Source organism: Gigantopelta aegis, chromosome 2 (assembly GCF_016097555.1).
Source record: "Gigantopelta aegis isolate Gae_Host chromosome 2, Gae_host_genome, whole genome shotgun sequence".
Lineage (NCBI taxonomy): Eukaryota > Metazoa > Mollusca > Gastropoda > Neomphalida > Peltospiridae > Gigantopelta > Gigantopelta aegis.
The window spans coordinates 27,450,937-27,465,289 of NC_054700.1; the positions used below are offsets into that span (position 1 = coordinate 27,450,937).

The window sequence follows — 14,353 nt, forward strand, 5'->3', positions numbered from 1 at the left end:
ATCCCCTACATAATTTCTTGCTGTCTGTCATTTTACTTTTTTTATGGAATACTCTTCAAGAGGGGTAGAAGCATCTCAAGTATGACGTAATTAATGTGACGTCATCATGATTGCATTATATCATAATCAACTATGTCATGATGTGTAGATTATGTCACATCCTTCCATCCCACTGTTCAATAATTCTGGAACGCTAAAGTTCAAACCACATTGTTAACTATGATAAATTATAAACTGATGGCGAATGTGCAGGTTTTCTGCCAGAAAGAAAATTTTGGGTATGGCGCTATGGAATTGAATATTTATAATGTGTGTGCTGAATGCAATCGCAGTTGACAGGGAGCAAGGGGGGGGGGGGGGGGGGGGGAAGAGGAAAGAGGGAAGGGGACCTCCCCCAGAAAGAAAATGGGTTAGGTTTAGGGTTACGAAAATCATACTTTAAGAGTCATTAATTTTGTCAAAAACTTAAAAAATTAAATCTGCAACAAATTTTGGGTATGGTGCCATACCCATTTTACCCTCTGGCAGAAAAACTGATGTGTTCTGTATTGTGATTGGCTAATTACATTCTTTTTTCAGGATCAAATGAAATTAACACCTGGAAAGCTAATGGTGTCATTAGAAAGTGACATCATTAGCAACTGGAACATGCCAAGTTGACGGAAAAACGATTCAGCTTACAATGAACATAACACTATGGACGTTTTAGATCTGTGGGTGTTATTCTCTATTTAACTGTTCATTTTTAACCTCAGGCTAATAATAATATGCCTTCAGTTATCTCCTAATTACTCATCTACCTTTAATTACTGTTAGATTTCCCCCACATTTTGTCCAGACAAAAATCTTGAAAAAAAAGTACTAGTATTATAATCACACAGATTTAACATACTAAATTGTAACTGTGTCACCTAATACTTTATCGACTTTGCTGTAATTTTTTGCCGACTGTCATTTTGCTTCTTTTTTTAATGGAATACTTTTCAAGAGGGGTGGAAGCCTCTGAACAACATGACGCAATTAATATGATGTCATGACAAGTGCTTTATACAATAACTTGATGGAACGAGTCATGTGCGTACACTATATTGTCATATATATATTGACTACATTATATACGACAATACAATGTAAGCAAATGACTTGTTCCATCTAGTGGTATCAGTTGTAAAAACGTTAACAAATCACCCACACACCAGGAACCGAACGCCTGTGAGCACACACACATATAAAATTTATCTCACTTGCACTCGTTTTTAGGTTTTACTTAGTTAATATTAATTAAACACGAATACACACACTACATGAAGAGACCTGACAGCATCCCCTTTCAATAATATTCCAGTTAAATATGTAGTTGCTGATAGGTTTCTTCCTGTAGTGTGTGCATTAGTGATTAATATGTGAAACATGTGTTATCAGGGAACTCGAAAAGTAACAGTCAGTCAGGACTAGCTCTGGGTGAGAAAAATATTTCGCCAAATTGTCTATTTAAACTTTTAAAATTACAGAAATCGACAGTTATTTTCTGAAAAATGTACATTATTACATGAAATTATTTCGCCAAATTAAAATAAAATTCGCCAACTACTTTCAAAATTCGCAACTGGTGAATTTGGCGAGTGCCAGAGCTAGCCCTGAATCTAAAGGTATTTAACAGCTAACATAGAATTGTTATTGTATTAGTACTATTACTATTACAGGGCATAAAATTAGATTTTTTCAGACAAATGATATGTCGTTTGTCTGGTTTTAGTGGTTGCATGAACGATTTTCTCCAGTGGTTCAGATACAAATAAAAAGGTTAACCGGCAACGGTAATCAAATGAGAATCAAAACAGGGATTTTCCGGAAGCTTTGAGCTTCCGGGTCTGAATGGAAAGACCAGAAGTTCTGTGAATCCTCAATCGATCCAACCGATGCTGCAACTCAGTGTTTCATCATGTTCTAATTTCCACTTCATTATTTTAAAGTCCCTTATTAAACGTACTATTTTCTTCGCTGTGTTTGTCATATTTTAATAAATTGATTAGCAAGGGCTGTACTTGTTTTCATTACAATACAGTTTCAGAATTAATGCATATTTTCAACGTAACCACACAGGTGTCAAAAAATAAATAAATATACAGAACTTCACATATGGTTTTTTCGCTTCCTATTTATTGTGCGAGTTTATTGTGTGCAAGAATATTTACCACGAGACCGCGTAGAGGTCGGGTGGTATGTTCTTGCTCACAATAAACGTATGCAATAAATAGGAAGTGAAAATAACGTATGTGAGGTTCAGTATTTATTACATACCTTTAAAAAATATATATATATATCAACAATGTATCTTAAACCGATGTTCAATGCTCCTTTCATGAGCTCAGTTTTAGTGTAACATATCACAGTGCCAGACGTTATGAATACAGCATAATTAACTGCGAAATCGTCGGGGAAAAACACAATTTTTTTGAAAGTTTTTTCACTAGCGGTGTCCTTTTTGCATTTTTTCGCATTTTACAACTCTATAACTAAATGCCGGGCTAAGGTGATGTCACGTTTAATAAATACTCATAAACAGCTTTAATTTCCAAACCGCATATTGCTTACCACACGTAGCGAAATGATCAAAGGGAACGTGCGATTATGTTACTAAATGTTATTGACACTTCTAATAACAGTGCCGACTTTGTAATTGACCGCAATGTCAAGTTCAAACGGATACATTGTTTGTTTCTCACACCTGCAATGCTAGACCCGTTCTCTTATTATTTTATTCCAATAGTTATATTAGCCAAAACACGTCAGTTTACATTTTCTGATGAGCAATTATAGTTTTTGCACAAACGATTCATCGTTCGTGTCGATATTAGTTGTGCATAACCAACAGACGAACGACATAATCGTTCGTGACAAATTTTATGCCCTGCTATTAGAGCGGGAATCTTAAGCTACTATTTCGGTAGTGCACGAGGCACGTTATGTCAATACTTTTCACTTACTACATCCGGAAAGACTTTCCTTTGGCACTGTCACTAACCATAACTATTTATTATAAGTATTTATAATGTTCTTTATACGTGACAGTGCCAAAGGAAAGTCCTACCTTACTTCTCTCCGGACTACAGTTTGGGATGTTTTGACCAACCATCTGGGTGAGTTGGTATTGGGGCAAGTTAACCTGCTTCCAATGGGCTGACCCCCAACCAATGCCAATGCAGAGCCACATTCATGATTCAGAATCAGTATGATTAGATCCCACTCCCAACTCCCAGTCTTGTCAAATTGAAATATTACATTAATTACAAATATGGCAATCATAAAATTAAAGAACACTTGTTTTAACGTAACACACACCAGCAGCCACTGTTATTCTCTGCCTTAATATGACAGTCTTTGGCAGATTATTAAACAGTACGGGGAAGGCTACAAAATAAATCTACAGAAAACACATTTTGTAACTGGTGAATAAAGTAAAACGTAAAAGAACAGTGCTCACAGATTTTCATCAGGCGCTGTCAACTGGCCCTCTATTTGTTCTTCAACGCATTCTATCGCTCCAGACAGTGGGTCGAAATCATCCGTGCACTCAACAGCAGCAGTCGTATCTGGTGTTTCTTTCACAAACTTATTATTGTCAGCCATACTTGAGTTGCAGCTCCGCACATTTAGAATTAAGCATTTTCATTGGTTAATAATGGAACAGGTAATTCATTGACTGTTTCCTGGAGTACACAAGGTATGTCTTTTTGCTGTGCTTACAAAAACCACAAGACTTAGTGGGTTCTTTCACACCAATGAAAGAAAAAAGAAAGAAATGTTTTATTTAACGACGCACTCAACACATTTTAATTACGGTTATATGGCGTCAGACATATGGTTAAGGACCACACAGATTTTGAGAGGAAACCCGCTGTCGCCACTACATGGGCTACTCTTCCGATTGGCAGCAAGGGATCTTTTATTTGCGCTTCCCACAGGCAGGATAGCACAAACCATGGCCTTTGTTGAACCAGTTATGGATCACTGGTCGGTGCAAGTGGTTTACACCTTCCCATTGAGCCTTGCGGAGCACTCACTCAGGGTTTGGTGTCGGTATCTGGATTTAAAATCCCATGCCTCGACTGGGATCCGAACCCAGTACCTACCAGCCTGTAGACCGATGGCCTGCCACGACGCCACCGAGGCCGGTTTCACACCAATGAATACATCCCACTATCGATAATACTAACCTTTTTTTAATGAAGAACCGGCAGAATTAAAGGGACATTCCTGAGTTTACTGCATTGCAAGGTGTTTCCGACTAATAAAATATTTCTACGATTAAACCACATAGTAAATATATTTTCTTGTTTAGAATATCAGTGTCTGTATATTCAATGTGTTTCTGGTCGTCTTAATATTTGTAAGTAGCCCAAACTGGATTTTGTCTTGAAATAATTTCGTACGTACGAAAAAAAAATATTTTAGGAAATAAAATGAAATTTAACCTAGTACAAATATTAGAACGATCAGAAACACGTTTAATATATAGCCACTTATATTTTATGCATAAAAATATATTTGATATGCAATTACAATCGTTAAAAAGTCTCTGTTAGTCGATAACATCTTAAAAAATGCAGCAAACTCAGGAATGTCCCTTTAATCCGCGCAATATCAGGCCCGTGAGAACGATAACTGGAGTAGGGGGTGGGAGTAGGGTAGGGGTGATACGGCACAATATCTAGTGGACGGGACACAGCCTCCAGTGATGGCACAAGCCATATATACTTTTAAAAAATCTTTATTTAAGTAGTTGGACAACTCCCCCAGCCCTACCCCATCCCCCCCCCCCAAAAAAAAAGAGGGGAAAAAGGTAATTGGTATTAAAAATAATATCGATATAGGGCCTAACTGACGAGCGAATATTCGAATACCATCTAAACAATAACAGATTTGTCAAACTAACTGGTTGTTTGCTAGTTTGAATTGGGTAATGAACTTTTAATAACCCCCAAAAGGCAACATACGGCCGAAAACAAACAAAATTTTCAATGCAGTATATATTGACTTGTGGCTAAACTAGCTACCTCCCCATAGTCAGTGTACCACGACTGGTATATCATTGGCTGTGGTATGTGCTATCCTGTCAGTGGGATGGTGCATATAAAAGAACCCTTGCTACTAATTGAAAAATGTAGCGGGTTTCCTCTTTAAGACTATATATCAAAATTACCAAATGTTTGACATTCAATAGCCGATGATTAACAAATCAGTGAGATCTAGTGGTGTCTTTAGACAAAACAGGGCTTGTAGATTATATGGTAGCCCACTCCCATGGCTAGTGATATTCAATGTTGGGCTAGTAAATAACTATTATTGCCATGCCCTGTGGCTAATAAAAAAAGGTGTCAAATACTGCAATTAAGTATATTTTATTTACGTATGCATATCCTGTCCCCCACCCCACCCCCATCTTAGTGTTTTTAAGCTCTAGTGCATACAGGAGTTGGTAAGAGCTGACGTCACTTCGCCCCCAAGCTAGAATACCGGACGCAACGAAAACAAAAAGGAAATATGGTTGCCCCCAGTTAGCAGCAATAATCACGTTTTTGTTGTTGTTGTTGTTAACTTTAAAATTACGCGTTTTTCATTTCTTAAAGTGTCTGTATGTGTTGGTGGCCCGGGTGCATCTTTCCAACACATAAGGATCATGGTTGAGTTTACTTCCCCTTTAACGCACATGAATTTGTGACCAAACCCGCACACACACACACACGTACGCACACACACACACACATACACACATACACACACACACACACACACACACACACACACAAACTTGCACTTTGTGGTGTCCTAATTTCGTTTTACTTTTCTGTACTTTCAGTATACTGTACACATAAATTACAACAATATTTCAATTTTGACGTTGATTAAAATTAAAACCAACGTTAATGTACATCTACGGTAATGGAAGAGAATACTAGAAAAAAAAATGATGTCATACATGTGAGCCTAACTCATTAGAATCTAACTTAACTGAAGGTGAAGGTCACAGACGACAGGTTTTATAAGCCATTAAAAAAAAGTGCCACTGAATCAGTATAAATTCAGATTTGGTTGACGGCGAAAATTGTTATTAATGAATGTATAAAATCTGGTTCATGTGTGATACTTGGTAATGTAGTAATTTTGAGAAAACGTACCCCACGTGTAACCTTTCACTTTTTCATCACCATTAGTATGAGTATCCGGTGTCGTTCTCATTCTAGTGCTAATTTATGCTCTAGGCCTACTATGAAACTCACACCTGCTTGGTGTTGCTGACTGAATGCACGTGGTAAGTATCCATTGAAACTGCATTGTTCATCTCATATATATATGTATAGTATTTAGGGTGGTGCTAGGGTTTGGGGGTTGGGTGTTACATTTGTAATGTGAAAAACCAAAGGGCTATTGTTCGGACTCGTATGGGTTCAACCACTTTTTCATCCCGCAGACACAGCCCTGAATGTTCAAAATACGATAGCATTGCTTGGTCAATAACATCATTATTTATGACTGCACGTGCTATTGTAGCAATGTGTAAACCACGTAAAATACAAGTTAGGTAGGGTATATAAATTCATTGAAAATGTATTAGTCGACATTCTTGTTATTGTTATTTGAGTAAAAATATGGGTAAATCGAAAAACACTTCAGTTGATGTAAAATCGTGTATTAAGAACGTTTTCGATTATTTTGAAGATGAATATCAGCGCGGTAGACCTAGGTATGCTTCTTAGCGAATTGTCGATCGAGTTGCCGCTGCACTTAAAGTTTCGGTTTCAACAGTAAAAAGAACTGTGAAAAATCTAAGCTCTACGAATCCAAGCACAGAAATCACTGTTAAAAAACGCGACCGAAAACTCATCGATTTATTTGATAAAGATGTTATTAGACGACAAGTATACAGATTTTATAGAGAGGGCGAATTACCTACATTACATAAGATTAACGTGGCTTTAAGGGAGGAATGTGGAATCAACATATCCATATCAACTTTACGAAGAACACTCCATGACCTCGATTTTAAATACCAACATATGTCTACAACCGGAAAAGTTATTTTTGAGGACGCCAATATATCAGACAGGAGACTGTCCTATCTCCATGAAATATCCAGTTTACGAGAACAGGGGTATTTAATAGTGTATCAAGATGAGACCTGGGTGGATGTCAACCACACAACATCCCACCACTGGACAGATATACACCCGGGCACAAGTACCGCCAATCACCTGCCGAAATCAGACGCTGCTGATCGAGTTCCTAAACTCTGTTCGGTGACTGGGAAGGGAAAAAGACTTATTATTTGTCATTCTGGCTGTGATAAATATGGATTGATAGATGGCTGTGAATTGATCTTTGAGGCTAAAAAAACAGACGGAGACTATCATGGTGAGATGAATCATGAAAATGTCATCAAATGGTTTGAAGAACAGCTTATGCCTTCTCTACCAGAACCTTCTGTTATCGTCATGGATAACGCAAGCTACCACAACAAATTAACTGAGATTACACGATGTCCTGCACTAAACGCTAAAAAGGAAGAAATTCAGTCGTGGCTACGAAACAAAAATATACCTTTTGAGAGTAACATGACAAAGCCAGTTCTTTATGAACTTGTGAAAAGTAACAAATGTGCAAAGCAATTTGTTACTGATGATATTGCTGAACGCCATGGGCACTTGTGTCTAAGACTGCCGCCAAGACATTCTGAACTCAATCCGATAGAACTGATCTGGAGTCAAGTCAAAGGGCACATAGCTCGTCATAATGATGGTAAAATGACCACGGTGCGGAGAGAACTTGCACATGCATTGAACTCTGTCACACCTACACACTTCTCTGACGCAGTTAAACATGTAATAAAGATCGAAGAAGATTTTAGAAAACAAAATAGTTTTATAAGAAATAAAATACCCCCCTGTGATAGTCCCCCTTAACGAAGATAGTGATGAAGAAATGAGTTCGTCGACTGATTAAGTTATTTCTTCATACCCATCAGGAGTATTACTTTAATGTATGCATGAACTCTTTAACACCAAAAACAATTTATTTCCATATCATTCACTATCAAACAACCTAACAACCTGGAAGAATATGTGTCTTGCTTATATAGCCATATTCGTTTTACCAAGATAAAAGTTAAAACGTATTATTTTCACAACTGTTTGTAAACTAAGTTAATAGCGTGTTATAAGAAGAAAACATTCCATGTGGTATCCGTACGTGCGAAACCTTAGACATATGTAAAATAAATACTAGTAATTTATAATTAACATAGGCGTCGCAAGCCCCCAAATGTGAAGACTGCATTTCCCCATCACCTCCAGTTGAAAGATAAATTAATATATTGCTGGTCACTCCAGCTTCTGTCATCTTGCGACGCATGTGATTTATTAGAAGTGGTGGTGGTGAATTGTTTGGGGGTAGGGGTATTTTTGCTAAATAATATGAAAACTTACTACGTTCATAAATTTTGGAGAAGGACGTTTTTACTATAGTCCTGTTTTTGCAAATGTTACATTTAATTCCTATTCAATTCTTGTTTTCTTTACATTTGCATGAAAATAAACACAAACCCCGACAGGTTTTATATACAATTCATCATCTAAAATGCACGAAGTTGACTTATTTCCATTAAAAAAAAAAAATCTCTGTATGTTTCGAATACAGGTTCGTTATCCTGTACATAACTACGGCTATTTGCATAACACAAGATTAGACTACGGCGCCACGTGAAGACCATTTTTGCTTGTTTCATTGAATCAAGGTTATGCCGAAAACGAGCCATGAAAGGTACCATTTTCTTCAGTTAATACCTTGAGGTAGGTGTTGTAGTACTGATATTTATGGGTCATAGTTTGGTTTTAAACACAAATGTTAACATGGTCCCTCAGGAACATATAATGCAGACATGGTCACAAAGCTTAATGGAAGGAAATGTTTTATTTAACGACGCACTCAACACATTTTATTTACGGTTATATGGCGTCGGACATATGGTTAAGGACCACACAGATATTGAGAGAGGAAACCCGCTGTCGCCACTTCATTTGCTACCCTTTTCGATTAGCAGCAAGGGATCTTTTATATGCACCATATCACAGACAGGATAGTACATATCACGACCTTTGTTACACCAGTTGTGGAACACTGGCTGGAACGAGAAATAGCCCAATGGGACCACCGACGGGAATCGACCCTAGATCGATTGCGCATCAGGCAAGCGCTGTACCACTAAGTTACGCCCCGCCCCAAAGCTTAACGCATGAAAAGTAACAAAATGACACACAGGGTGAAAATTAACAAAATGACACACAGGTTGAAAATTCAAAATGGACTAAACAGCACACCGGGCACCGTATATAATGAAACACCGTAGCAGTTATGGAGATATACGAATACAAGAAAATACAACGAGGAATGAACAAGATGTTAACATTTTATTTAACAACAGAAGCTCTATGTTTATGCTTTTAAAGCTAACATAATCAAATAAACAAAATACACGTAAATATTTTACATATTTGAACCATGTCAACATTGCCATTGTTAAAAAAAAATTCAATTTCCCCAATCTTTTAAATATTTGATAATGTTACTTCAGGAAATTGGTGAAACAAAATGGTTAGGCAAGCTGAACTATATTTCCTTGAGTTTCTGAATGATACAGATCACCATGAACAGGTGATCAAAACTTTAGCTCAGTAGGCCGACACATGGCACCACAATTAATTACTGAACATGGTGGTATATTGTTACCCTCCAAGTTATATTCTTATGCCCATTTGAATTTGTTTTATGGTTAAATTATGATATGATTTGTCTTTATTCAGACAATAGTATGTAACTAGAACTAATGACCAACTTGCAGTTTCAGTCTGCAAAGTAACAATACATCTATCAATTAGGTCGTTTATGTAAAATTTGTATACTTATAAATAGAAAATCCACTCCTCGCACTGAAGATTCACTAACGAGCTACTCTCGATTCAAAAACCTATACTAGCTCGGCCATTTACCTTTCGACCGACCGTTCAAAATTGCGCCAAATTTCCTCAATCAAAACTGCGCACCCTTTTCTCTTTGGCATTAACGGCTCCATTCAAAATTCCGTAGCACCACCACCACCCACCCGCCTGCTACCGATCCAATCGGGCTGCTGGTGCTCCCTTGCACCTGCCAGCGCAGGCGGTCCCTCCTCTCCCCTCCCCCCACCTTTCCTGTCATGGACGGAGGAGCCGGCCAAGGCCGGCTCTTGTGCCCACGACAGGCGTGCGCTACAACAGCTTGTTCTGAATGTGCACGTAAAACCCTATGACCTGACCTGACCTCGCATTGAAAGCAATGAATCAAATCATAGTTATATTTAATTACATCCCAGATCTTCCAATCACATAAACATGTAACAAACATATCAACGAACTCATATTCAAACCACAGCAGATGAAACTTTATCGAATATCAATCACCATGAATGTTACAGTTAGTATCATTTATCATGGATACTTATATATTTGTTAAATTTATTAACACACTTGTAGCTTTGCTGAAAAGAAATTCTTGATGAACAAGTGAGCGTTCAACATGTTAACAAAGAAAATAGAATGTTATATCTCTTCTGAGCTTACAAAATGCATTATATCAGTAAGCTAACGAGAACCAATTTGTTCACTAGTGGTAAGTAAGAATAGTTCATGTCAGGAGTGTAACATTCAGCTCCAGGACTTTATTTTAGGACTTTGTACTTCAGTAAGACTTCATGTATTTTCTTATAATTTCATTCTGATATGCAAGTTCATTTGTAAACAAACATAATGCTCATGTAAACTTGAGGGTTTCATCTGGTAGACAAAGGTGTTTGACAAAAGAACAAAGTAAACACACTTTAGTGATTATATCTAAATTAATATACCAATATACCAATATATATATATATATATATATATATATATATATATATATATATATATATATATATATATATATATATATATATATCAGAGATGGGGTAATTGTAATCAGTAATCGTAATTGATTGTAATCGATTACATGTTTTCATGTAATCGCAATCGTAATCGATTACATTGCTAATGTAATCGTAATCAGCGATTACTTTCATGATTACTCATAATTATTTACTAAACTTAGATGTGTTTAGCATTAACTCCAGTAACAGTGCCTGTAGTTAGAAGCATAACGTCTGGATTGATCAAATGAATGTTACCCAGGGGATAAAGACACACATTCACATAATGGTATCTATCGTGCTTACGTTTACTATAAAACCACTTTAATGAATAGTGTTCTAGCTAGCAATATATAAAAGGGCGCTGCATCATGCCCCAGTTTTGTGTCCTAATTCATTGCCGTAAAAAAAAAGAATTATATATATATATATATATATATATATATATATATATATATATATATATATATATATATATATATATATGTATTTGTTTTTATAATAAAACACTTGCGTTCCTCTGAATGCATATACAGTGTTATCACGCTTGACAATATCTCGTTTTGTCACCAGGTGTGAAAATTCACCAATGGTACCGTGGCAAACTTTCTTTTCTTTTGTTAGTGGTTACGACTGCAGACAGGCAGCCAGCCAGTCGTACCAAGCTTGATTCCATGGGCAGTCATCCTCACCCTGTCGCAGACACAACCACAAATAACGTAACTAATTAAGCAAACACTCAGTTGAAAGTAGTCTATCACAATAAACCTTGGTTTATTTTCCTTTACAATAGCTTAACATATTAATACATCTGATAAAAATTCCAGAAAGCTGATTTTAATAGATGTTTTACGAAACGCGGCGCTTCTAATGATACCAAAATAAACACACCCAGACCAAGATACTTGTAATTTTCACCGATACAATTGGATCCTTATAATATGGCACAAAGCAAGCATGACTGCAAATCGATTCATTAATAATAGTCATTGTTAGAATGTCAACAATTAATTGCAGTGAGCAACTTGTGCGCATGTGTATGTATGCTGATATCATTTTAAGTATTTATTTACTTGTTTGTTCTTTTCTTTCGTTCTTTATTTCTTCATTTATAGATTAAAAAAAAAATTAAATTAATTTGTGGATGGTATTAAATGGTATACGTTCTACAAACAATAAAAAAGACCCCAAGTAATAGTGATCAGATAGTTTGCAATTACTAATTATGGCTTATTTCAATAATATAACAAAATATATATGTTATGCATTGATACAATAATTATACCTATGGTTATGGGTACCTTTTCGTCAATAATCCAAATTTAAGAATAATAAATCTGGTTTTGGAAACTGATTCCCTCCCTGCAGTATATATACGTTTATAAATGTTTGAAATAATTTAATAAATAATAAAAAATTATTCATTATGTCTTTCAATGAATGAAATCGGTATGGTTGTAAAATAAAATGCATAACTTCATGGTGGTCACATCATTTCATTATTTGTGTAGATTTGTGGAAGTGTAATCATGATTGTAATCATGATTACTAGACAATGTATTCGTAATCGTAATCGATTACTTTCAATTATCTTGTAATCGTAATCGTAATCGTGACATTCTAAAGTAATCGTAATCGTAATCGTAATCGATTACTTTTGTCAAGTAATCACCCCATCTCTGATACACACACACACACACACACACACACACACACACATATTATGACTATCCTAGGTTTCATGCAACCATACTCCAGTGAAATTAAAAAAAAACGCATAAAAGACCAGACAAAACTGTTTCTAGCATGTGTATCGATGTAAGACAAATTCATTTTTAATGCAATAAATAGAGGCTATGCCATGTTTCTTTTTCGAATATTTGTTCCACTGAAATATTTCCGGAAAATTGACTTGACCATGGACATTATTAAATTAATAATTTTTAAATAATACAACTGTGCAAACAAAACGATCTTCCAAAAAACTAACGAAAACAAAACATGAATCGAATTAAAGTTAAATTTTAACTTACACTCAACGACATCATTGTTTAGCTTCATACTCAGTTAGATTTAGATAAAAAAATATTTTGTTTATCGTAATTGCACTTTCATATCCACTTTTGTAATGGTGCAATTGTTTAAATTTAAAACAAATTCGAATACGATCAGATGCATTGATAATCATTAAACTTAGAAACGAAGAAGCAATACTGACCTCAATAATTAAAACGTAATAATTTACAAGGGAGATAACTAAATCATGAATTGGTTCACAAAAATATAAATATGAATCAATGTTTAGTTTAGTTTAGTTTATATATATATATATATATATATATATATATATATGTGTGTGTGTGTGTGTGTGTGTGTGTGTGTGTGTGTGTGTGTGTGCAGTTCCCCATGGACAATAAAGCACATATACAACATTATAATTATTAATACTTGTAACGAAGCACTGGCTAAAATGAGAAAACCCACAGACAATAATCGAGCTTACAACTTATTGTATTTTGAAAGAACACTCTTTGAGTTGATAACAATAATTGCCTATAAAAATTATGCAAAACCTTTGCTATTTACAAAGAGAAGCAAAATAGAGTATGCCCTTCTTTTTTTTCAAAAACAACTTAGGTGACGAAAATACCATTATTTATTCCAGTCCCCGCATTTTGCAAATGTAAGATCTATTTATATCTTTAGACTTAGCTGTTTAATTTTAATTTAATAAAGAAATGTTTTATTTAATTACGCATTCAACGCATATTTACCTACGGTTATGTGGCATCATAGAAGGAAGGAAATGTTTTATTTAACGATGCACTCAACACATCTTATTTACGGTTATATGGCGTCAGACATATGGTTAAGGATCACACAGATATTGAGAGAGGAAACCCGCTGTCGCCACTTCCCGGGCTACTCTTTTCGATTAGCAGCAATGGATCTTTTATATGCATCATCCCACAGACAGGACAGTACATACCACGGCCTTTGTTACACCAATTGTAGAGCACTGGCTGGAACGAGAAATAGCCCAATGGTTCCACCGACGGGGATCGATCCTAATGGCATTATAGAATTAAGGACCCCACAGATAATGAAAGAGGAAGCCCGCTATCGACACTCCATGGGTTAATTTGAAATAGTTAAAAATTACTTATTAATTATTCAATTGATGTGATTGACGCCGTTTTCAGAAATATTTTTCACAATAATTATATAACTGGGGAGAGTGCGAAGCGAGCTTGTGTACATTTAAGGACTGTATGATTACATTGATTTTCCTGTTTTCTAAAGTTTTTATCAGGTTTTTCCATGTTCAAATGTAATGAAGTGTCCGACTCAAAACAGCAAGTA

At 35.8% G+C, this 14,353-nt stretch overlaps 1 protein-coding gene across 1 annotated transcript in view; it reads right to left on the minus strand.

Annotated features, from left to right (window-relative positions):
- The window catches only part of LOC121383352 (ras GTPase-activating protein 1-like), a 66,353-nt gene extending 62,723 nt beyond the window's left edge, over positions 1–3,630 (minus strand). Inside the window, exon 1 of the mRNA XM_041513333.1 lies at positions 3,485–3,630. Coding sequence (XP_041369267.1) covers positions 3,485–3,630 — 146 coding nt within the window. The remainder of the gene's footprint in view (positions 1–3,484) is intronic.
- Between the last annotated feature and the right edge of the window lie 10,723 nt (positions 3,631–14,353).